The sequence below is a fragment of the Geotrypetes seraphini genome, chromosome 7, assembly GCF_902459505.1.
Source record: "Geotrypetes seraphini chromosome 7, aGeoSer1.1, whole genome shotgun sequence".
In the NCBI taxonomy this organism is placed as follows: Eukaryota; Metazoa; Chordata; class Amphibia; order Gymnophiona; family Dermophiidae; genus Geotrypetes; species Geotrypetes seraphini.
This window is the reverse complement of record NC_047090.1, coordinates 6,734,374-6,760,832: the sequence shown is the minus strand read 5'-3', so window position 1 is coordinate 6,760,832 and position 26,459 is coordinate 6,734,374. Positions and strand designations below refer to the sequence as shown.

The 26,459-nt window shown below is 44.4% G+C and overlaps 1 protein-coding gene across 1 annotated transcript in view; it reads right to left on the bottom strand.

The window, feature by feature from the left end:
* Positions 1–26,459, bottom strand: part of VWF (von Willebrand factor) — a 221,916-nt gene that overhangs the window by 131,588 nt on the left and 63,869 nt on the right. Inside the window, exons 18-27 of the mRNA XM_033953476.1 lie at positions 26,072–26,232; positions 20,652–20,755; positions 18,362–18,500; positions 14,126–14,260; positions 10,392–10,538; positions 5,254–5,394; positions 3,885–3,992; positions 3,525–3,681; positions 1,325–1,483; positions 176–311 (exon numbers count right to left, since the gene is read on the bottom strand). Of these exons, the coding sequence (XP_033809367.1) occupies positions 176–311; positions 1,325–1,483; positions 3,525–3,681; positions 3,885–3,992; positions 5,254–5,394; positions 10,392–10,538; positions 14,126–14,260; positions 18,362–18,500; positions 20,652–20,755; positions 26,072–26,232 (1,387 nt within the window). The remainder of the gene's footprint in view (positions 1–175; positions 312–1,324; positions 1,484–3,524; positions 3,682–3,884; positions 3,993–5,253; positions 5,395–10,391; positions 10,539–14,125; positions 14,261–18,361; positions 18,501–20,651; positions 20,756–26,071; positions 26,233–26,459) is intronic.

Genomic DNA, 26,459 nt, shown 5'->3' with positions numbered 1-26,459 from the left:
CTGGGCTGGATGGCCATTGGTCTGACCCAGTATTTCTGCTCTTACGTAAAAATTTTCAAGGGAACCTTACGAGACTGGAAGACTGGGCTGATGACATTTCATTTGGACAGGTGCATTGGGTTTGAAAGCTATATGTCACTAGATCAAGATAAGCCCTAAACAATCTCTGCTTTACCAAGATCGGCATCGTTCCGGGTCATCTCTGTTGAGTATGATTTTCTTCCCGTGAGGAATCTGGCGACCCTCTACTATACACATGGGGCATTCTTTGGGATCAACGCAGCTCTGAGCGACTTCATCCAGCATCTTCCCTGTTTCACAAAATAATAGAATGCACACAAATTTTAGAAACAATGACGCTGATGTTATATCAATTGAATATCAGAGGACCAATGGCTTGAAAACTTGAAAAGTGACAAGGTTTTGGATTTAGCACTGCGGCTCCAAAGAGCGGTGTGTTTTGCACAATTTCCCTGGAGGAAAAGTCCATAGTCTGTTACCCACAAGTTACAAGAGATGGTGAAAGTGGTCCCTGTTCATGTCTATGTACCTTCCACAATCACTATTCGCTGCGCCAGGGAGAACAACCATCTTTCTAGCACTGGCACATAGTACAAAGTGCAACTGCCTTGCAACAAGTTCAAAGGTTTACAATAAAAGTTGAACATAAATTAATAATAAAATAAAATAGGGTAGGGAACAAAAAATAAATATAGTACTCCCCGAAATTCACGGGGGTTCCGTTCTAGGAACCCCTGCGAATTTTGAAAAACCGCAAATGCGGTTTTTCGCCTGTCAAAAGGCAGGGGAGGAAGGAGAGGGCAGCTGGAGCGCCGGTGGGTGAAGAAAATCACTCGCGGTCCGCTCTGACCGCCTCTTCCTGTAGTAAAGTCGAACTACACCAATCAGGAGCTGCTATGGCACGCAGCTCCTGATTGGCGTAACCCAACTTTACTACAGGAAGAGGCGGTCAGAGCGGACTGCGAGTGAGTTGAGTCTGCGATTCGCAAACCGCGAATTCGCGGGAGGACACTGTAAAACATAAAATACAGTTAAACAGTCAAACCATCAAAGAAGTATGAGGAAAGGAGGGAGTCGGTAGATTAAAATAAAACAAAAAAAAGGAAGGAATGAGGGGGAAAAAATCTAAAGTTTGTTCTGCCCACACTAGTTGCGATAAAGTCAAGAATGGAACTTTAGAGAAAGGTTGCCTAGAAAAAGAACAGAAAGCCAGGGAGAAGTCATAGGCCTTTAATTGTGTCTTGAAATGTAGAACCTCAAGAGTGCACCGAATACAGAGAGAGACAGAGCGTGGGAGACTTACCAGCGGGACAGTCCACGTGACAGCCTTCCACGCAGCTCAGAGGACACGCCAGTGGCTCAGGGTGCTGGCAAGTCACAGGGCACGCCGGTGCACAGCTGTTGTACCTCCATTCGCACAAGTAGTTTGGCCGCTGCTTATTCTTGTCTTCACAACTCATTGCTGAGTGACAACAGGAAATAAGATGGCAAAAAAAAGTCATTTCAGGAGCTAATACAATGTAAAACTTAGACTATGGAGTCAACTTTTCAAAATGATGGGGGTGTTAAATGCAGCCTACATGATCCTATCCAGTCACAGTGAAGGGATTTGCCCAATACTGGGGACACCGATCGCTCCGTTGGAAATGATAATGAAGCATATGGATCTTTGGATATGGCCGCCTAATGGACTAGGTATACCAGAAGTCCAGGGAAACTAGGACATGTTTACCCACGAGGCCCGGGTAGTGAGGCTTGGGAGTAAGCCTGATTGGAGACAGCTGGGACTTCGTGGACAGCTAAGTTTTTTCTTTTTTCCTGGCTCAAGTTGCAATATTTCTGACTGTGCAATCTTTTTTCACACAATGTTTGTATGTGAGATTTTGGCGTGCTGGATGTGAGGTGTTTTTTTGGGGGGGCTGCAATTGTGCCTCATTTTTTCACCACTGTTTTGGATATAGTGAAGACACATAAGTGGAGTTTTTTTTAGCCATATGAAGCTTAACTGAGGCTTTTTCTCCACTTTTTTCCTGTGTCTTCTTTTTTTCAGACTGTGGGTGTATGTGTGATGTGTGGGTAGCTTTGCAGTGTCCTATAAGACCCTTGAATGTTCAATTTAGGGCGCATTTAGAGGCAATTTAAAGTGCTTTCTTTTTAACGATGCTTTTAACTGAACTACTTTCCCTTAACTATTAATTTTATATTGCTCCCCAGTTCCTAAGTGTTTTTCCCTTATATGTTCCTCACTTTTCTATTACAAGTGTATTTCTTCCCCCTTTTCCTTATGTTTCTATGGCCTATGGGTCAACATTTACCCAGTTTGTACGGTCTGTTGTCTTGTAGTTTACTATAGGAAAGTATGTTTAATTGTCATTTTTGTTAAATGTTAATACTTTTTACTTTGTACAACGCTTTGTAGTATCGAAAAGGCGTTTAATCAAAAATTGAATAAACTATAAACTGTAAATGGTGATTGTTTGTGTCCCTATCCTTAGTTAGTTTGAAGAGGAATGCACCCAATTGGGGAGAGGGAGGGAGAAGAAAGATCAGAGACGGAAGAGGAGAGGAAAGAGAGATGCCAGACCAGGGGGAAAGAATGGAGGGAGAGAAAGGAAGGAAGGAAAGGAGATGCCAGGACATGGGGTGAAGGAAGGAAGGAAGGATAGAACCATGGAGGGGGACGAAGAGATGTCAGGGTATGAAGGGGGGAGGGAAGGGAATGAGACAGACATGGAAGATCAGGGAGGAAGGAGGGAGGGAGGAAAAGGAAAGAGAGGAAATACGGGAGAGAGAGAGAGATGAAAGGGAAGGAGAGAATAGAGATGCCAGGGCATAGGGTGAAGGAAGGAAAGGAGAATGAGATGCTAGACCATTGGGAAGGAAGGGAGGGAGGGAGAGAAAGGAAGGAAAGGAGATGCCAGAGCATGAAGGGAGAGGGAGAAATGGAAGGAGAAGAGAGGAGAGAGATCTCAGGGCATAGGGGAAGGGAAGCAGATGCCAGGCCATGGAATAAGTTGGGTTAGGATGGCAGGGCGGGAAGGAGAAGAGACAGATGGCAGAGCATGAGGGACGGAGTGGAGACAGAAAGAGAAAAATGAAAGGACCAGAGTAAAAGGGCGGATGCTGGATGAAATGGAGAGTGAAGAGAAGATGAGGAGAGCAGTGAACCAGATATGACAAAAGGTAGGAAAAAAGATTTGTTTTTGTTACTTTAGAATAAAGTAGTATTAACATTTATAACTAGAAAACGGAAATAAGGTCATCTTTTTATTGGACTAATTTTAATACATTTTTTTACTAACTTTTGGAGACCCAAATCCCCTTCCTCAGGCAGTGGCAGACCAAGGATAGGGGGCGGGGGATAGTTTGCCCCAGGTGCAGCTCCTAGGGGGTGCTTCAAAATGATCGATCCCGGACGTCATATACCCTAGGTACATTGGGAAACTGAAAGCAAGCTGCTATGCACCAGGTGACTGAGGACAGGGCTGTCAGGCACTACTCACGGCACAGACTGGATGATCTCCAGTGCACGTTCACACCCTTCTGGGCACAGATATGCGCGTAGGCCGCCAAGGAGTCACAAAAACAGGCGCAGTCCCCAATGGATTCACAGGTACAAGTGTCGTAGGTGCAAATCTCCCAGTACGGCTCCGGATTTACCTAAACGAGCCGGGAGAAGGAGAGACAGTTCGGATACAAGCAAGAACTGAGCCCCGCTTACTGACTGTCTCCCGATAATGTGAAGGCTCCGGAGGCTCGTCCGGCTGGTCTTCCTGGTTGGGGGTCTGACGGTGTTTGAGGGCATTTCACAGACAGCGCGGGAAGATAAATGGACGAAGCATCGTGCTGAGCACGCCACTTACCAGTTTCGCACATTCCTTGAAAAGGTCACCAATCAGAATGTTGCAAGCATTCTCAACCATCATTTGTTTCATGTTATCGTTGCATGCGGAGATAGATCCTGCTGCTACCTGCATTGAAGGAGGACAACAGAGATTTCAGGCCGTGGAATAACCACTGATACAATAAAGCCTCCTCTCCAGTGCTGCAAAGCAGAGGCATTGCCAGACCTCAAATTTTGGATGGGCCACTAGGCAAACGTGTGGTCTCCACATCCCTATGCCTAGACTTACCAGATTTTATTTTAGTAAAATCTGGACCCCTAGACCCTACCCCCAGGCCCGCCAAGTTCCATCCATCCCCGCCCCATTATGCCCCCCCCCCAATCCCGCCCTAGCCCCATCCCCCGCTGCCTACTCTTGCTAGGCAGGAATGCATCCGCGCATGATCAAATGTGATGTGATGATGTCACGTGCATGTGACATCATCACATGGCTCTCCTGCCTGATGTGATTTTGAGGAAGCTTTTCAAAACCTGGACGAAGTATCGGGTTTAGAAAAGCCGTCCGGATGCTAAAAAGAGCACATGTTCGAGTAAATCCGGATGTCTGGTAGCCCTATATATAGGAGGCTGTAAGTGCTTACAACACGGGCGTCCAACCTCGGTCCTTGCCAGGTCAGGTTTTCAGGATTTCCCACATGAATATGCATGAGATCCATTTGCATACAATGGAAGCAATGCATGCTTATTTGTTGGGGAAATCCTGAAAAGCCAACTGGATTGAGGCCCTTGAGGACTGACGTTGGATAACTCTGGCCCAGATGTCAACTGGGAGCAGGTACTCTGCGTTAATCTGTATGTTAACATATGACCTGCTAAACAAAAGAGTGGGAATGCCCCTCATGGGTGCTGCATTAAAATTGGCAGCAACTGTGGCCTATAGTCTCAGGTTAAAGCACGGTAACTGCAAATTTGATCACAGTTTAGCGAAAGTTCCCCTTGATGGTGAAGCTCCACACAGATAAAACAGATCAGCCGTGCAAATCTTCTCAGTTGCTTCCATGGAGCACTGGTGTGGGAGGGGAAGAAGGGCTGAACATCAGACAGGCACATATGTAGCTTTGGCACCGCCAATTGTATATCCGTCGAGGAAAGAACCACATGCAAAATAAGAATTGAAGCTGTAAAAATTATTTCCTCCTTAGCTAGGGTTACTTCCTTTTGAGGACATGTCCGGGGGTCCTGACAGCTTTTGAAATGAAATCGTGTCAGGAGGGGGCATCGGCACATGCGCGGATGCCTTTCTGACCAATGAACGGGCAGCAGGGGGCTGAGGGCGGAGCTGAGGGTGTCTGCAAAGCACACAGAGAAATCAGTTGGTTTCTATTCACCTTTGTGGCGTCGGCGCACTGGGAATGAACTTTCCAGGAATTCCCAAAGTCAAGGGGGTCGACTTCCAACTGATTGCTGCTTCCAATCATGTCATTGTTCGGGATACCATCAAAGTTTCCACAGAGGCCACAGACCTGGTCCTTAAAGAGAGGAGAAAATCCCCCCCAAATAATAATAATAATAGTTTATTTTTGTAAACCTCCACACCATCAGTTCTTGGCGGTTTACACAATAAATGACAAAGTATTTAAAGTACAGAGCCAGATAACAGTGTCTTATAAAAGGAAATAACACAATTCAATGAAAGATACTAACTGACAAAGTACGACCCTAACTCATTCATAGTAACATAGTAACAAAGTAGATGACGGCAGATAAAGACCCGAATGGTCCATCCAGTCTGCCCAACCTGATTCAATTTAAATTTTTAAATTTTTTCTTCTTAGCTATTTCTGGGCAAGAATCCAAAGCTTTACCCTGTACTGTGCTTGGGTTCCAACTGCCGAAATCTCTGTTAAGACTTACTCCAGCCCATCTACACCCTCCCAGCCATTGAAGCCCTCCCCAGCCCATCCTCCACCAAACAGCCATATACAGACACAGACCGTGCAAGTCTGCCCAGTAACTGGCCTAGTTCAATATGTAATATTATTTTCTGATTCTAAATCTTCTGTGTTCATCCCAAACAAAGTATGCACAATACAGATTATTTATACCAAAATAGATAAGCTTCTGTAAGCCTTATTCCATAAAAATAATAAAAATCCATTTATCAAATTGATATTGATATCTATTAAGTATTGTACTGTTTAAATAGATAGGTCTTAAAATCTTTCCGAAATTGCTGATAAGTGAGGGCTGGAGTAATAAGAACATTCAAGCATGTATTCAGAAATGATAGAGGAAATCAAACAAGAATGCAAGACTGACAATGTAATAATCTTGGGAGACTTCAATTTCCCAGGGATAGACTGGAACCTGGGAACCTCCAACTGCAGCAAGGAGGCTAAGTTCCTGGAGGCGCTAGAGGATTGCTTCCTGGAACAAATGGTAAGGGAGCCGACAAGAGGCAACGCCACCTTGGACTTGGTCCTAAATGGCCTCACGGGACCGACAAAAGAAGTAGAAGTCACAGTCCCGCTGGGGACGAGTGATCACAACATGATCAACTTTAAACTTGACATCGGGAAAGGGAAACATACCACAACCTTAACCATGACTTTAAACTTTAAAAGGGGAAAATACGATCGCATGAGAGCCATGGCTCAAGAAGAAGAAGGACAAAATTAAAACGGTAGATCAGGCATGGTCTCTACTGAAAAACACTATCACGGAAGCACAAAATCTCTACATTCCGCGGATTTCCAAAGAAAGGAGAACTAAAGGCAAAGGAGAACTGGTATGGCTTACCAGACAGGTGAAGGAAGCCATAAAAGATAAGAAGGACTCTTTCAATAAATGGAAACGCACGAAAATGACCGAAGCTTGGAACAAACATAAAGATGCTCAGAAGAAATGCCACAAGGCGGTGAGGGATGCCAAAAAGGACTTTGAGGAGAAAATAGCGCAAGAGGCCAAAAACTTCAAGCCATTATTTAGATACGTAAAAGGGAAAAAACCCGCAAAAGAGGCGGTGGGACCGCTGGACGACCAGGGAAGAAAAGGGTACATCAAGGAAGACAAACAAATTGCAGACAGACTAAATTCCTTCTTTGCGTCCGTCTTTACAAAGGAGGACACCGCAACAATACCAGATGCAGTGGAAGTGTTCAATGGAGTAATAGAGGACAGCCTCACCACAGTAGAAGTGGACTTGGACCAGGTATACTACCAGATTGACAAACTTAAAAGTGACAAATCCCCTGGACCGGATGGAATTCACCCGAGAGTTTTAAAAGAATTGAAAGTTGAAATCAGAGAGTTGTTGCAAAAACTTGCCAACCTGACAATCAGAACTGGACAGATACCAGATGACTGGAAGATAGCGAACGTCACGCCAATCTTCAAAAAAGGATCGAGAGGAGAACCGGGCAACTACAGACTTGTGAGCCTTACGTCTGTCCCTGGAAAGATGGTTGAAGCACCGATTAAAGATAGCATAGTCCAGCATTTAGATACACACGACCTGATAAAAGCAAGTCAACATGGCTTCAGGAAAGGGAAATCATGTTTAACGAATTTACTTCAATTTTTTGAGACCGTGAATGAACAAATTGATAGTGGAGAACCGGTGGACATAATATACTTAGACTTTCAGAAAGCGTTCGACAAAGTTCCACACAAAAGACTTCTCAGGAAACTACAAAGCCATGGAATAGAGGGGGATATACAAAGATGGATAGGCAAATGGCTGGAGAACAGGAAACAGAGAGTGGGCATAAAAGGGAAGTTCTCCGACTGGGAGAAAGTGACTAGCGGTGTACCCCAGGGCTTGGTACTTGGGCCGATTTTATTTAATATAAGAACATAAGAACATAAGAACATATCTATATAAATGACCTAGAAAAAGGAACATCCAGCGAGATCATCAAGTTTGCAGACAACACAAAGCTATGCCGGGCAATCAGATCGCAAAAGGATAGCGAGGAACTCCAGAGAGATTTGGGTCAGTTAGAGAAATGGGCGGAGAAATGGTAGATGAAGTTTAATGTGGAGAAATGCAAAGTAATGCATTTAGGTAGTAAGAATAAGGAACACGAGTATAGAATGTCAGGTGCAACTCTGGGCAAGAGCGAACAAGAAAAGGACCTGGATGTACTGATAGATAGGACCCTGAAGCCGTCAGCACAATGTGCGGCGGCAGCAAAAGAAAGCAAATAGAGTGTTGGACATGATAAAGAAGGGAATCACGAGTAGATCAGAGAGGGTCATAATTCCGCTTTATAGATCAATGGTGAGACCCCACTTGGAATACTGTGTCCAACATTGGTCTCCCAACCTAAAGAAAGATATAAAACTGCTGGAGAGGGTGCAGAGACAAGCAACAAAACTAGTAAAAGGTATGGAGAATATGGAATACGAGGATCGACTTAAGAGACTGGGATTGTTCACCCTTGAGAAAAGGAGACTGCGAGGGGATATGATCGAGACCTTCAAAATACTGAAAGGAATCGACAAAATAGAGCAGAAAAAACTATTTACATTGTCCAATTTGACACGGACAAGAGGACACAAAATGAAGCTAAGGGGGGGGACAAGTTCAGGACTAATATCAGGAAGTTCTGCTTCACTCAGAGAGTGGTGGACACCTGGAATGCTCTCCCAGAGGAGATTATTGCGGAATCGACCGTCCTAGGATTCAAAAGCAAACTAGATGCACATCTCCTTACGAGAGGCATAGAAGGATATGGGTGACTAAAAATTATTCTAACAGATCTTAGATGTAAACAAAGACAAAATCACCAAAATAACAAAATTCCAGAGATGTGGAATGAGCTAGATATGGGGTGTCAGATTGACCGCTTGAAGTGAACAACCCCTCAAAGGACTATCAAATCTTCATTCGTCCCCTATATCTTTATCATAGTCAAATTTTTATACTTTTTTTGCGTTCATTTTTTTATATATAAATGCACTTTTCAACTGTTCATAATAAGTTATATAAAAAAGATAACTTAGCTTCTTTCAATTGATTATTTAGGTCATGTTGTTTTGAATATGCTTTCTCCAGCGTTCAAAATAGATCGCTCCCCTGCCAACGCGTTTCGCCGATCTTTATCAAGGCATGGGGTTCTGTATCATTGAATGTACCTAACTTTTAAGTCCAGCGGCATCCGAAACTTTCGCATGGATGCTGAGGATCCAGGAATATTGTCTCATGTGACAGTAAGCCCATCTCATATGGAAGTAAGCCCCCCCCCCCCCCACAGAGATGAACAAGTGACTGCAAAACCTGAAAATACACACTGAAACATGGGTGCCCAAAAGGTCGATCGTAAGGGCAACATGAATCGATCGCGGAGCCCATCCCGGGCTCTGCAATCGACTCACGTTGACTTTGTGTTCTCCCTGCTTCCCCAATGCCACAAAAACCAAGTGCATGTAGCCAGTGCAGAAGCACAAAGTCCACAAGCCTCTTCCCCCCCCCCCCCCACGTCATTTATGACATCGGAGAGGAAGTTCCAGGCCATCCAATTGCTACCTGGCTGGCCCGGAATTTCCTCTTCAATGTCAGAATTGACGTCAGGGGAGAGGGGAAGGCTTGTGGGCCAGATGCTTCTGCACGGGGCTGGATTTTGCGGCGTCAGGGAAGCAGGGAGAAATCGGTGGCAGTGGCTTGGGAGGCAGGGAGAGAGACTGAAAGAAAGAAAGAAAGGGGGCAGGGAGAGAGAGAGAAACAAAGAAAGGGGGCAGGGAGAGAGAAAGAAAGAAAGACAGAAAGAAAGGGGAGGGGGCAGGGAGAGAGGAAGAAAAGTTGGGGGAGGGAATGGAGTGTGTCGGGTGGCAGGGGGCAGGCAGGGAGAGAGGAAGAAAAAGTTGGACTCATGGAGGGACAGAGAGAGATGTTGGTTGGGGAATGGAATGAGGTCTGGAGGATAGAAAGCATGCAGGAGGCAGAAAGAAGGGAAGAAATATTGGATGCACAGTGAGAAGGAAGTGCAACCAAAGACTCATGAAATCACCAGGCAACAAAGGTAGGAAAAATGATTTTATTTTCAATTTATTGATCAAAATGTGTCTGTTTTGAAAATTTATATCTGCTGCCTATATTTTGCATTATGGCCCCCTTTTACTAAACCACGATAGTGGTTTTAAGCCCAGGGAGCTTATGAGTGTCAGGAGCAGTGCGGGGCATTCAGCACAGCTCCCTGGGCTAAAAACCACTATCGCAGTTTAGTAAAAGGGGGGTATATTTGTTTATTTTTGTATAGTTGTTACTGAGGTGACATTGCATATTTTAAAGCCATCTGCCTTGACCTCTTTGAAAAAAAACCCTGAATATAAATGATAATTAACATTTTCTCTGCGTACAGTGTACTTTGTGTTTTTTTTTAATTTTATTGTTAGTAGATCATTTTCACTTGGTCGTTTTAAAAGTAGCTCGCAAGCCCAAAAAGTGTGGGCACCCCTGCACTAAAAGCTGGCTGAGGGGAATGTCTACAGAAGAAAAAGTGAAAGAAATAGCAAAATTTTGTACCTTGTAGTTTTGTTTTAGGATGACGGAGACACTCATGGCCCTGTCCCAGGTCACTGAGACTGATTGGTCAAGCAGGAGGATGAAGTAACGCCCAGAACTCAGCACCTCAAAGTCGCTCTCATCCCTCAGAGGCTTTTTAATGTTCACCTAAAGATTAGAAGTGAGTTTCCTTAGTTTGACAAAGTAGAAGTGAAACCAGTTAATTGGCAGCAGCTTTCCAAAAACCTGAAGCGCTAATAAATAACGAAATCCGTCAGACAAATGATTTTCGATTGCTAGTTACGGCTTTAAATCCTGCACACAATGCTCTGTACACATGCAGAGAAGTAATGATTAATAGCAAAATAAGCCTAAAATTATAAAATCTATTTCAAAACAAAAACTAGACTACCCTCTCCCCCTTTTTACTAAGCCGCGGTAGAGGTCTCTCCCGTGGCCCGGAGCGCTAAACGCTCCAAAGCTCATAGAATTCCTGTGAGCGTTGGAAGCAGTGTCAGCGCATTTAGCGCCCTGGGCCGTGGGAGAAACCTCTACTGCGGCTTAGGAAAATGGTGGGGGGCAGGGGGTGTTAATGCATTTTGTCACTAGTTTTTAAAGAGTTAACACCCCTGAAAGCAACTCAAGAAATACGTTATGTTAGTCCAGTAAAAAGATATGGACTTTGTTGTATATGTTTTCATCTTTATTTCTGCGCGTTCACGTAAATTAACGCAGATGTCACGCTGCTCTATTTGGATCCAGTGCTCCCCGAGTGATTCGCGGTCGGTGATTCGCGGTCCCAGTCATTCGCGAACAACCATGCAGGAGAGGGCAGCCGGAGTGCCGGCAAGTGAAGGAAATCACTCGCGGTATGCTCCGACCGCCTCTTCCTGCACTACAGTCAGTCCTGCACCAATCAGGAGCTGCGTGTCAAAGTGATTTCCTTCACTCGCTGGCGCTCCGGCTGCCCTCGCCTGTCTCCCTCGCTAAAAACCGTATTCGCGGTTTTTCAAGATTTGCGGGGGTTCCTGGAACGGAACCCCCGCGAATATCTGGGGAGTACTGTACATGACTAGATAGAGATATCTCAAGCTATTGATATTCAAAAAGACATATATTCGCCAGGGTCTGCTAAATGATATATATTTGATATTTATTTATATACTACTTATATTCTAAGTGATTGTACATTCAGGTACTTTATCATATTTCCCTATCTGTCCCGGTGGGCTCAAACTCTATCTAGTGTACTTGGGGCAGTGGGGGTAGAGGGGGGGGGTTAAGTGACTTGCCCGGGGTCACAAGAAGCAGCGAGCGATTTGAAGCCACAACCTCAGGGTGCTGAGGCTGTAGGTCTAACCACTGCACCACACACTCTCCATAAGCCTGTGGGTTGCTGGTTTACAATGGCACCGTCCACCCCCCACCCCCCACCCCCCAGTCTATAACATGCTGTTTGCCTGGGTAAATGTATTTACCCAGATAACTGGCAATACTGCGATTGACCATTTTTATATAATTATGCAGCAATGTCCCAATTCTGTAACAGACGCCGCGTTAGTCTTTTTTTTTTTATCGCCAATCAGTGTGGTAGAAGCTCCGACGCACATAGAATGCCTAGGAACATCGGAGTTAATCCCGCCACAGCCAGCGATAAAAAACCCTAACGTGGCTTCATGAAAGGGGGCCTTAATTATTTAATAAGCTTAATTGGCTACCTTACTATGCCACTGAGAACATGGGTGGTAACGGCCTTTATTAGTGGCAACATATTGGCGCCATCTACTGGATCAAAAACACACCCCTGAGGAAGGCTTTTCCTAAAAGCCGAAACATGGACCTGTTTGGGGTCCAGCATAAAGAGGATTAAAGATTCTCAAATAGGCTTGCATTTTTTAATGTATATGTTTTGATGGTTTATATGTTTTTAATAAATTGATTGATTCTTCTTAAAGCTGATGCAGTTTCCCTTCTCAACTTTTTCTTGGTCTTTGTATTGTTATAATGCGGAGTTGTATTTTCCTTTCTGGTGTGGAATACACTTTTCCCTCCGTATTCGCTGTGATAGGGGGATTAGCAGAACCGCAAATACCGAAACACCGCAAATAACTTTTTCATATGTTATTCGCTGTTTTCTGTTAAAAAAATCATCGTGAGTATGGTGAAACCGCGAATAACGTGGCGGGAGACCTGGCCTGTTCCTGAAGGAGAGGCAAAACACAATGAAGAAAGTGCCGGGAATCGGCGGTTTTCTCTGTAAACGCTCGGAATCAGCGATTTCTCTATGCAAGCTGATCTAATCTAATCTTTAGGTTTGCATACCGCATCTTCTCCACGTTTGTAGAGCTCGGCGCGGTTTACAGTGGAAGAAATAGGAAGGAACTACAACAGAGCTGATGTCATTTGGGGTGGGAGGAGCCAGCAAGCTAAAATTGGCAAATAGTCGAAACTGCGATTGCTGAAACCGCGAATATGGAGGGAGAAGTGTACATTGTTAATGGCCAATAGACATATAGCAGTGATTTTCAGCAACTACACAGAGAGCTAATCAGTTTTCTTTAGGGCTACGGCAAATGCTACACAGTAACCCCAAAATGAACTGCTTAGCGGTGAAACATCATGGCTGCATTGTGTAGCCACCAGCAATCATCTTAAATAATAAAATGCTAGCCCGCGCATGCGCAGTAGCGAAACGTGTTCCCTGATCCCTTTTCTGTCGGGATGTGGCCGCACGACTGCGCATGCGCGCGTAATACCTCACAACAGCCTCCCTGCTCTCCACCTAGCGCTGCTTTGAAAGGGCCCAGTAACGGTCGAAGAAGGCTGCGAGCTCTGACACCGACAACAGTGCCACAGCACACCCGCCGCCACCCCCTCCGGCAGCTCGCACGGCAGCTCCAGCTCCAGCAGTCCCCGATGATCGATCCGTGTAGCCGCCCGCCTCGCGTGCCGTCTTCTTTCCACTGAGGCCCGCCTTCCTCCAATGGACTCTTCTCGGCCTTTGTAAGCGGTACCGCTCCCCCAATTCCCCTTATCTCGGCGGCAGCAGCAGCAATGGTGGACCCGGTGGTTTTCCCAGCCTTCCATCACCAAAATGACCCTAATGGCCGAAGTTTACTTATAAGTTAAAAGCCGCTGTGGCGGCTCCTCTCATGAGCCGCAACTTAGTCGGAGAAGTCTTCCGAACAGGCGACGATCATGAGAGGGGCTGCCATGGCACATTTAAACTTAAAAATAAACTTCGGCCGGTAGGGCCATTTTTCATACGATTGAGGTGGAGAGCAGGGAGGCTAGAGACTAAAACTAATCCTACATGCTATATCGCAGCAAGGGAAGGGGGGGGGCGGCAGGGAGCTGGCCAGACCGCGGGAAGGGAAAGGGGGGGTAGGGGGAAATGATGCTGCTGCTGCACAGGGATTTGGAGGAAAAGCAAAATACCGCTACTGTTGCTGCACAGGAAAGTTGGGGGGAGGGAATGCTGCTGCACAGGGAAGTGGAATAGGGGCAGGGAGAGAGACAGATAGACAAAGGACAGAAAGAAAGACAGGGGCAGGTAGAAAGAAAGACAGACATACATATATTCTAGCACCCGTTAATGTAACGGGCTTAAAGACTAGTCATATTATAAATACCGAAGATGCATATATATATGCTGGTGTTGGATATTAGCATATTAAAAATGATCTGCTTATTAACCCAAATATTTCTGGGTTGTCTCATCCATAAGACAAGATAAAACGAGCAGCTGTCCCTACCGTCCCACTGAAGAGCTCGATCACTCCTCCTCCAAAGAGAATAATAATTCTTTTAGAGCATTTCTCTTCGGAGAAGTCACAACCTTCGTTTTCTACCAATATGCGGAAGCTGCCGGAAACTCCATTGCAGTGGTCCTAAAATAAAACAGAATTGACATTAGAGAGACAGAATCAACATTTCCTCGGGGATTTTAGACTCTTGCAGGCCCCCCATTCAAAGCTACTTAACTGGCCAGGATTTCCCCAGACAAGTCAGGTTTCAGGTTTATTTAAAATTTGATAGTATCGCCTATAAAACTTCTAGACGATGTACATATTAAAAATAAAATCATTATTTTACAGCTTAGAAATTAAACCAACTTAGACATAGACTAACTTGATACAGAAGGAAAACAGGGAAAGAACTACAGTTAATTTTAGGAAAGTACACAGAAGGGAATAAGGTAAACTAAGCCTTGCCTCTTTATATATGAACTTAAGGCATTTATCCTGTAAGATAACATAAGATAAAGAAAGAGGAGTCACACAGAGTTTTACTCTTCAAAATCATCTTTATATAGGAACATTTTTGAGGAAGTCTTAAATTTGTCTAGCGTTGCTGGTTTTAAGAAAGCTTTGGACAAGTTCCTGGAGGAAAAGTCCATAGTCTGTTATTGAGAAAGACATGGAGGAAGCCACTGCTTGCCCTGGATCAGTAGCATGGAATGTTGCTGCTCTTTGGAATTCCAGAATCTTGCTGCTACTTGGGATTCTGTATGGATTGTTGCTACTCTTTGGGATTTGGCCAGGTACTAGTGATCTGGATTGGCCATCGTGTGAACGGGCTATTGGGCCTGATGGACCATTGGTCTGACCCAGTGGTGGTATTCTTATTCTTATGTTCTTATGTCTAGAGATGGCACACTTCTAAGAAAAGAGGGCATAGAGTTTCATAACTGTGAATCTTTCGTTGAGTCTTATATTAATTATTTTTAGAGAAGGCACTGTGAGTATGTTTTGATCTACAGACCGCAAAGTTCTAAAGGGGATATATGGAATTAGCAATTTATTGAGAAATGCTGAGAGGTTGGCCTGGCACTTTTTTGTCCGGGTTTTGAAAAAGCTTTCCTCCACATTGCTTCGTATCCGCACATACGTGGATGTCCTCCTGCTCGACAAGAGAAGGTGGGGGGGGGGGGAGGGGCAGGGATGGGATTGGGGGCGGGACTGGGGCGTGATGGGATGGGGGAAAGGTGGAACTGAGTGGGCCTGGACGCGGGTCTAGGGGGACGGATTTTCCAAACGGAAAATGTGGTAACCCTACCTAATTGCAAATATACAGTGGGAGATAACCAGTTATCACCACTAAGCAACTATATCACATGCCCGGTTAGACGTGGAAATTAAACACCAAACTGGCTCTGCCTAGTGGGTAGAATAGGCATAAACAGCAGGCCTAATTTTAACTGCTTGTTAGCGCTAAATGAAACCAGATATTGAATGCCGGTTGCCGGCAGAAGACAGCAAAAGTACTCCCTACCACAGGCCGAACATTGGGGCTCGGGCCTTTGCTTCACAGTTAAGATTGTTTTGACAATTTATCAGCACCAACAGATATTATTATTTTATCAGGAACTACAAATCGAAATGCTGACTTATCCAGTTGCGTATCGTAACTGTTCTCTTCTAGTTTAAGAAGTGTACTGGTTTCCCCCAATTTTTTTCTTTCCCTTCGCATGTTTATGGTTTGTTGTTCGTGTGGCTGTGACAGTTTTTATGTTCAACGCTGCCATTTTCAGCAATTTGAACACGTCCAAAATAATGTGCAAAAAAAGGACAAAAACTATTGACCCCCAAATCCTTCAATTAATTCAACAATGTCATCCTGGGTATGAAGACTTCATAAGTAGTTAGCACAGATCGTATAGGAATGAGTTTCCCCATTGCTTCATCAGGAGGAAAGTGCAGAGTCTTTGACGAGGGAAATCTTTTGATGCAGCTGGCGCTCAGCACTGCTCCACATGGAAAAAATGGCGCCCCATTACAGCCGCCATTAACCACTTAACTTAATTTTTGTACCTTTTTTTTTTTGCACGTTATTTTGGACACGAGTCACAATTGCACGTTGGAAATCACATTATGGGCTGTATGGCAGTAGTTGAATAATTCCTCATTGGATAAGAAGAGCGTTACTGCCGGCAGAGTAGAGACCTGTCAGCTGCAGATGAATGCTACTCTATTTCTATTTGATGTACTATAGAGGATTACAATGTTACTTCAACAGGAACGCTGGTACACTTCTCCCTCCGGATTCGCGGACCGCGAATGGTGATAAACCGCGAATATCCGGCTCTGACCCACCCCCGCCTCCCTCCCGCCTTCCTGGCCTTACCTGGTGGTCTAGCGGGCTTTCGGGGCAGGAGCGATCTTCCTGGCTGGGAGGAACAGAAGATTTCTGCAAACACCATCGGGGCAGAAAATTTAACGGGTCCATCTCGCCGGTCCTGTGCGGACCGGCAGGAATTTTCTGCGGACCGGCACGTAAACAGTACCCGGCATATAAGACGACCCCCGACCTTTGGGAGGATTTTAAGGTACTGAAAAGTCGTCTTATACGCCGGCAAATACGGTAATCTTAAAGGATTTCTTTTTAAAAATGCTTTTAGTGATTAATTGATTTTTATATTTTATATTCTAACTTCTTCAATCATTTTAAAATCCCCTACCTTTCCCCATTGTTTTTATCCTTAAATGTTTCTATTATATTGAAATGTATTTCTACTCCTCATCTTACCTATTGTTTTCAAGTTTGTCTAGTTATGTTATGTATACTTCGGATATTTTAATGTGTTTTAAATTGTTATAAATATATATAATTTTGTAATTGTGGATGTACATCGCCTAGAACCTGGAATAGGCGATTAATCAAATTTTATAATAAACTTGAAACTTGATATCAAATACCATAATAAACTTCAACCTTGATCATACGTTCAAGGCGATGCACAATTCTAAAACAATTTATGACAACGTACAGGGAAACAAAAATGATTTCTGGGCAAGAATCCAAAGCTTTACCCGGTACTGTGCTTGGGTTCCAACTGCCAAAATCTCTGTTAAGACTTACTCCAGCCCATCTACACCCTGCCAGCCATTGAAGCCCTCCCCAGCCCATCCCCCACCAAACGGCCATACACAGACACAGACCCAGACCGTGCAAGTCTATCCAGTACTGGCCTTAGTTCAATATTTAATATTATTTTCTGATTCTAAATCCTCTGTGTTCATCCCACGCTTCTTTGAACTCAGTCACAGTTTTACTCTCCACCACCTCTCTCAGGAGCGCATTCCAGGCATCCACTACCCTCTCCGTAAAGTAGAATTTCCTAACATTGCCTCTGAATCTACCACCCCTCAACCTCAAATTATGTCCTCTGGTTTTACCATTTTCCTTTCTCTGGAAAAGATTTTGTTCTACGTTAATACCCTTCAAGTATTTGAACGTCTGAATCATATCTCCCCTGTCTCTCCTTTCCTCTAGGGTATACATATTCAGGGCTTCCAGTCTCTCCTCATACGTCTTCTGGCGCAAGCCTCCTATCATTTTCGTCGCCCTCCTCTGGACCGCCTCAAGTCTTCTTACGTCTTTCGCCAGATACGGTCTCCAAAACTGAACACAATACTCCAAGTGGGGCCTCACCAATGACCTGTGCAGGGGCATCAACACCTTCTTCCTTCTACTGACTACGCCTCTCTTTATAAAGCCCAGCATCCTTCTGGCAACAGCCACTGCCTTGTCACACTGTTTTTTTGTCTTTAGATCTTCAGACACTATCACCCCAAGGTCCCTCTCCCCGTCCGTGCATATCAGCTTCTCTCCTCCCAGCATATACGGTTCCTTCCTATTATTAATCCCCAAATGCATTACTCTGCATTTCTTTGCATTGAATTTTAGTTGCCAGGCATTAGACCATTCCTCTAACTTTTGCAGATCCTTTGTCATATTTTCCACTCCCTCTTCGGTGTCTACTCTGTTACAAATCTTGGTATCATCTGCAAAAAGGCACACTTTTCCTTCTAACCCTTCAGCAATGTCACTCACATACATTGTCACTCTCAAGGACACATAGACCAATTTGAGCCTTTTAAAACGAATCCAGTCTTTTATGACCATCCTTGATCTGCATTCATTCAGAAATATTTTGTACCTCTCGTCGGAGGGATGGGCAATAGGAATTTTTAGCAACTCACTCTTACCTGTACCATTACATACTGGCAGTCCCCTGGGAATGTGTACTGCAGCCCATCAAAGGTCAGATAGTGGGCCGTACCAATGACCGAGCAGGTGCCATCACAAATGATATCGGTACACTCCCATTTACGATTACGGCATGTGCTAGAAGAGAACAAACGTATAGATTGAAACAAAAAAGTGAACAAAACTATAATTACACTTATGGTGAGTGAGAACTGGGGTGTCAGATATGACCAATCTAAGCAAGAACGCTTCCAGGGTCTGTCAGTTCTTCATACATCCCCAATCATTATAATGTAATACTTTTTATAGAAAATTTTTTTAAATGATTTTTTCACTATCATATTTATCAGTGCATCTATCTAGAGTTTTAAAGAACTTATCTTTAAAAAGCTGTGTCTTCATTCCATTGTAAGTAATGGTGGAACATATCGTTTATTCCAACATTGGCAGAGGGGAGTATTGAATTGAATCGAACGTTGGAATAAACGATATGTTCCACCATTACTTACAATGGAATGAAGACACAGCTTTTTAAAGATAAGTTCTTTAAAACTCTAGATAGATGCACTGATAAATATGATAGTGAAAAAATCATTTTAAAAAATTTTCTATAAAAAGTATTACATTATAATGATTGGGGATGTATGAAGAACTGACAGACCCTGGAAGCGTTCTTGCTTAGATTGGTCATATCTGACACCCCAGTTCTCACTCACCATAAGTGTAATTATAGTTTTGTTCACTAGAAGAGAACAGACATGCGTGCCGTTAGCAGAAGGCCATTCATAAGACAACAAAACAGAGCAAAAAGCTACTTATGAGCGGGAACTGAAAAGTTCTCAGTCCATCCAAGAAGAGAATGACCTGGATATGGTTCAATCGATGATCTGAAACAAGGTGCAAATTAGCACTTAACAAAATAAGATAACCCTCTTTTCAAACTACAGCGGCAAAATAAGGCTCAGAATTTAGGTAGTTGGCTGGTTGGGATGAGAACTTTTCAGCACCCCCTCGTAGTGTGAAGACTTTCAGTCTCTCGTAACCAGAGCTCATTGCCCCAAATGCAAAAACTTAGATCATGAGCTCACTTGGGACAGTCTGCCAAATCGTGCTATCCACTATCGCCTCCTTTTCCTTAGAGATCCAATATACTTGTCCCTAGCTGACTTGAATTCAGATACACTCTTTGTCTCCACCAGGAGGCCATTCGAAGCATTTACCCTTCTTTCTGTGAAAAAAATATTTTCTAGGATTCCTTCTGAATTTATCCCCTTTCACCTTCATCCTATGCCCTCTCATTCCAGAGCTTCTTTTCAAATGAAAGAGACTCAACTCATGCGCATTTATGCCACATAGGTATTTAAACGTCTCTATCATATCTCCCCTTTCCCGCCTTTCCTCCCAAGAATACATGTTGAGATCTTTAAGTCTGTTCCCATACGCCTTATGATGAAGACCACGCACCATTTTAGTAGCCTTCCTCTGGACCGACTCCATCCTTTTTATATCTTTTTTGAAGGTCTGGTCTCCAGAATTGTACACAATATTCTAAATGAGATCTCGCCAAAGTCTTATACAGGGGCATCAGTACCTCCTTTTTCTTAATGGTCATTCCTCTCCCTATGCATCCTAGCATCATTCTAGCTTTCTCTGTAGCCTTTTGTCCTGTTTGGACACCAAAAAGGCTGCCTTCACTTTATGCGTTGAAGTTAACCAGGCATGGGTCTGAATATGACTGGTGCTCAGTTCTAAATGACCACTGTGACCTGGATATTCAATGCTGGGAACCATGTACCATGTATGCCCTGACATTTGGCATTCTGGCGTCTGTTTAGTGAGACACACCACTTACCACTGCAGGCTGAATATCTTATGGAAACATATTTATAGCTGAACTTCCCTTTTGCAGTAATGTTGAACCTGAGACTAGCAAAAAGCCAAAACATAAGAGCTGTGGAGACTGATGTTACTGATGCAGACTTTCTTTGTATAAAAGAGTCAATAAAAAACATCCACAAACAGCGAAGAGGACCCAACATGGTCTGTGTTTCAACCTAAGCATCTTCCTCAGGGGTCCCAGTGGAGTCTCTTCAAGGGTATGTGGATATAGACACCTGTGCCCGAGCGTGGGCAAAGGCTTTGCCTCTGGCGTTGCCACGGTCTCCACAGCTCTTTCGTTTTGGATTTTTACTTCATCTGTGGATTCAACAGGTCATCCCTTTCGGTTGAAACCTCTGATACCAAATCTTGCTTACAAAAACTGAAAGAATCATGCAGTCAGCAAATTACCAGGTGTTGCAGTCTATCTTCACAGATTGGCCCTGAGCATAAGCATCACCGTTGTGGAAGCAGGGGCATTTCTCGGGAACAATGCATCTGTCTCGGTGTCGCACCTGCAGAAAAAGACGGGGAAGTCAGCCCCCATTTCCAATGTTAGCTTCTGTTTCCTGCTTGAAACTGCGCTGATGAGCACAAGTGACAAAGAGCTAACGTATGCTTAACGCAGCAAAAAAGGCTTAACACACAATGAGTTATGGATTTTGTAGTTATTTACCCGTCAGTGTACGCTACTGGCTCGCTACTTATTATTTTGTTATTGTGGAGAAAGGGCATGGGGCGTGGAAGTGTTAGCTAGGTAGCAAATTCACAATCAGGGCCCGATTCTGGAAATCACCGCATGTCAATCACCAATAGGCACCGTGTCCAGACCTACGTCTATTTTCTTCTACAGATGCTTTAAATGAAGGCCAGCATTTCACAGGCGTCTGACTCGCACCTACGAGAAGCGCCTGACTCACGCCTAAGAGAAGCACCTAGGCATGCCTATGGATGCCTAAGGTCACTTCCGGCACAAAGCATTCCTATCCCGACCTTAGGCATGCCTAAATGTCTCTGTGCACATGCAAACAGTGCTTACATTGTAGGCGTCCCTTGCCTCATCGATTTTTTTTAAAAAAAACATGCGTCCCAATTGGTCTGTTAAATGGCAGTAGGATGCCTACCGTTGCGTACAGTCGGGACGCTGTTTTTAGAATAAAGCGGAGATAATGAGGAAGCATCTAACTTTTTTAGGTAGCATGCTCTAGAGCAGTGGTCTCCAACTCCAACCCTTTGTAGGGCCACATTTTGGATTTGTAGGTACTTGGATGACAATTTTACATGACGTCAAACTTTTTATAGTTTATAAATCTTTCCTTTTGGCTAAGTCTTAATAATAATATTGTCATTTATAGCTAAAGAGACATCTGATCAAGAAACTGTTTTATTTCACTTTTGTGATTATGAGAAACATACCAAGGGCCTCAAAATAGGACCTGGCGGGCCGCGAGTTTGAGACCACTGAGTTAAGGGGAACAGTTAATCAGCTGGCTAGGTTGGAGGGATGAGGTTGGCTCTTATTGGTGGAATGAGGCATTATGACATCACAATCTCGGCTCTGCTTCCCAAAGACAAACAGGATGTCATGGATACAGTTAAGGAAGTGGTCTCCAACTCCAACCCTTTGCAGGGCCACATTTCGGATTTGTAGGTACTTGGAGGGCCTCAGAAAAAATAGTTAATGTCTTATTAAAGAAATGACAATTTTGCATGAGGTCAAACTCTTTATAGTTTATAAATCTTTCCTTTTGGCTAAGTCTTAATAATAGTAATTTATAGTTAAAGAAACATCTGATCAAGAAACTGTTTTATTTCACTTTTGTGATTATGATAAACATACCGAGGGCCTCTAAATAGGACCTGGTGGCTGCGAGTTTGAGACCACTGAGTTAAGGGAAAGGGTTAATCTGCTGGCTGGGTTGGAGGGCAGAGGGGAGAACAGGACAATCAAGCCATTGTGACATCACTGATGAGGTTGGCTCTTATTGGTGGAATGAGGCATTATGACATCACAATCTCTGCTCTGCTTCCCAAAGACAAACAGGATGTCATGGATACAGTTAAGCCAGTGGTCTCCAACTCCAACCCTTTGCAGGGCCACATTTTGGATTTGTAGGTCCTTGGAGGGCCTCAGAAAAAATAGTTGATGTCTTAGTAAAGAAATGACAATTTTGCATGAGGTCAAACTTTCCTTTTGGCTAAGTCTTAATAATAATATTGTCATTTATAGCTAAAGAGACATATGATCAAGAAACGGTTTTATTTCAGTTTTGTGATTTTGATAAACATACCGAGGGCCTCAAAATAGTATATGGCAGGCCGCATGTGGCCCCTGGGCCGCAAGTTTGAGACCACTGCTCTAAAGCGAATATTAGTACAACACCTACAAGAAAAAGGCGTTAGCGTGTGGAAAAGCCCCATGTTAAATCATGCTAAACCCGTCTGCTAATGAGTTTTCGTGAAAGTAGGGCTGCCAGACATTCGGATTTCCTCAACCATGCCTTCCTTGTGAGGACACGTCCGGGGGTCCTGGCACTTCGTCCGGGTTTTGAAAAGCTTCCAACGTCAGGACAGCATCTGCGAACGGGCGGATGCAACACGGTGATGTCATCACGTCTCATCTCTGCATGCCGTCCCAACGCACGAGCAGGTTAAGGGGCGGTGTGGGGAGTGGCGCTGGCAGAACTGGGCAGGCCTGGAGGCGTGGCCATGGGTCCGAATTTTTCTTCAGGAAAATCTGGTATCCCTAATTGAAAGGGCTCCAAAGGATATTCTTGGCCCAAGGAGGCGGCTTTTGTAAATTCTTTTTCTAAGGATTAGCCTGGGAGTGGCTCTGCCACGTGGCACCGCTTTCAGTGATACACAATGACCTTCAGAGGATGTCCCACCGGTTATGTGGCACTGGAGGACGCCAAACCAGAGCAGGCAGAGAAAAGAAGCAAAGAAAGCCACTTATTTTGCCAAGCTTTTGTCTAAAAGCTTGAAAACCTAGTGCTAAACCTCTTCCACCATTCACTGCAGGAAGTGAGGCTCATGGGATCACCAGCCCACAGGTATTTGGGGAATGCATGATAAATTGTAGGGTGTGTCATGGATTTTTTTTAATTTTAAGTTACTCTTTGATTTCCTTGGCAAACACTATGCAAACTGGTGCAAACACCGAAAGAGCCAGACTTAAGATTGACATTTATTGGCATGATCAAACAGCAGATCTGAGAGAGAGAGTGTGTGTAGGAAGATAGGGAGTTTATAGTTTTCCCAAAGCTTAGACAGCCAGAAATGGAAGAGAGGGAAGCCCCGGTGGTGTCCCTTTGAAGCAGCAAGGCGCAGGTCCTACATCAATTGGACTGGATAAATTCCTGAAGGATAAGGGGATTGAAGGTTACAGATAAAGGAGAAAGAAAGGGTATAGATAAAAAGAAAAGGGGTTTGAAGGATGTAAAGGACTAGGGAAGAACAGGTTCTAGACAAAAGATCACTTTACAGGTCATGGACCTGATGGGCCGCCACGGGAGCGGACCGCTGGGCGCGATGGACCTCTGGTCTGACCCAGCGGAGGCAAATTCTTATGTTCTTATGGCTCCCATTTAGCAAAGGCTGTTTGCCTTTGGTCTCTGTTCCAAAATCCAGGTCAGCCCGCTGATTATAGGCTGGAGTTTGCATTTAGAGGCTGCGATATTTCACTGCATCTCAAGTTACAAATCTTTTCTGCCTTGCCAATTTGAGTTTTCGTTCACTCAGCTTGAGTTGCCTGGATAGAAACTGTATAAAAAATGACAAAGACTAGGGGGACACTCAATGAAGTTACAGGGAAGTACTTTTAAAACCAATAGGACATTTTTTTTCACTCAGAGAATAGTTACGCTCTGGAATGCGTTGCCAGAGGTTGTGGTAAGAGTGAATAAGTGGCAGCAGTTCATTGCCTCAGTCAGGCAGCGGAATGCATTTTTGTTTGGGGGGGGCCAAAAGCTCTGCCCCAGACCCCACCCAAGCTCCCCCCAGACCCTGCCTCCATAATAGCACTAATTAGTAACACCATTTTTTCCATTCATTTTTCACATGTACACACAATATAATCTTATTAACAACACATAATGGTTAACCACAAACTTAAGCTACACAAAGCATACTGTATGCTTTTCAACATTCATTCCTACCAGAACACCTGGCCTTGGTCACACATGCAGAACACAGATAACCCCTAGGCAAATACAGGACCACAAACTAAAAGGACGAAGCCCTAAGATTCAAGACTGTATGCAGTACAACCCCAGAGGAAAAGAAACAAAGGCATTTCTTCCTAAACAGTGCAAAATATAGACAGCAGATGTAAATTCTCAAAACTGACACATTTCAATCACTAAATTAAAAAATAAAATCATTTCCCCTACCTTTGTTGCCTGGTGATTTTGGTTTTCAAACCATCTTTCCCAGTCTCTGGCTGCACTTCCTTCTGTCTGTGCTCTTAACTCTGCTTCCAGGGCCTTTTTATCTATTTGCTGTTTTTCTCTCCTTCTTCACTTTCTGTCCTACATCCATCTTTAGCATTAACTTTTAACATTCAACTTTCTTCCATTTTTTTGCTTTCTTCTCAAAATCTATCTACTTTTCCATGCCTTCCCTTCCCATCTATCCATGTATACCATCTCCTCCCTCTTTCTTTTCCCCTATTCCCATCTATCCATAAATTTCTTCTTATCTCTTCCCTGCCACGCCATCTCCCCTTCCCCTCCATTCCTGTTTACCATCTCATCCCTCTCTCTCCTATGGTCAGACATCTCTGTCTTTCCCCCTCCTATGGTCTGGCATTTTTCTCTTCTCCTTCCCATAGCCTGGAATCTCTCTCCTTTCCCATGGGTGGACATCTTTCTCTCCTTCCCTCCCTCTTCCTGTGGTCTAACATCTCTCTCCTCTCCTTTCCACAGTCTGGCATCTCTCTCTTTCCCATAGTCTGGCATCTCTCCTTCCCTTCCATTCCCTGGTCTGACATCTCTCTCTCCTTTCCATTCCAGTGGTCTGACATCTCTCTCTTCCCTCCTTCTATCACCCTTCTCCAGAATCTGATATCTCTCTCTTCTTTGAGTCAGCTCTCCTCCCTCCCAGTGTAACATATCTCCCTCCCTCCTTTCTACCACTATCATGTGCAGCAATTCTCCCTCTTTCTTCCTTTCCTCATGTATACCATCTCTTTTACCTTCCCACTCTACACACCTATGTCCAACAATTCTCTTTTTCTCTTCCCTCACCCACCAGCAGCATCTCTCTTTCCCTCCCTTCCCACCACCCAACCTAAACATCTCTTTCCCTCCTTTCCCATCCCCCCAGCCCATGCAGCATCTGTCCTTCCCTCATTCCCAATCCCAGTCCCCCCCCCTCAGCTGGATTCTGTGATACAACCTCTCTCCAGTTCCCAACTCCTCCACCTACCACCTCCCCACCGCTGTAATTTAAAATCTTCGGGTAGCCGGCGGCACAACAAAGCAAGACTCCTGCTGTTGGCCTGCCCCAGAAGTGTTCTTTCTGTTGCACTTCCTCTTCCTACATAGGCAGAACGCTGCAGAAAGAACACTTCCGGGGCAGGCTGACAACAGGAGTCTTGCTTCGTTGTGCTGCCGGCTGCCCGAAGATTTTAAATTACAGCGGCCGGGGAGGTGGTAAGTGGGGGAGACAGGAGAGCCATACTTCCGATTGCCAATTTTGGGGGAGCCCATGCCCCTGTGGCCCCTATGGCCTCAGTCAAAGAGTGCTTCAGGCGGTTGGTTTCAGAAGAACAAACATAATTTGTATAGAAGAAATGCAAATAAAATAATTGGTGCCACTTTGGTTCTTACCCTTCCAGGGGGACATAAGCACCCCGATATGCAGCCCTGGCTCACACACTCTAGATCGTAATTCTGACACGTCTTGGTGCATTCTATCCCTTCAGCTCTCGGGTCATTGGCGGGACACACAAACTTGCTCATTGGTGGCCTGCACATCAAGCTTCTTTTCACTGCAACATAAAAGTGAGATTTTAGGTCTGGAAAATCTGGTAACCCGAGGTATAACATAACATGACAAACATGGTGTGGTTAGAAATAGTCTGGTGAGCCTAGTATCACAAAGCATGGGTAACATAGTATGACACGACTTGGCATAATTGATAAGGCAAGCGTGCATAACGAAATATAGCATAGAAGACATGGAACAGCAAACATTGTGTGGCGGACATGGTAGACA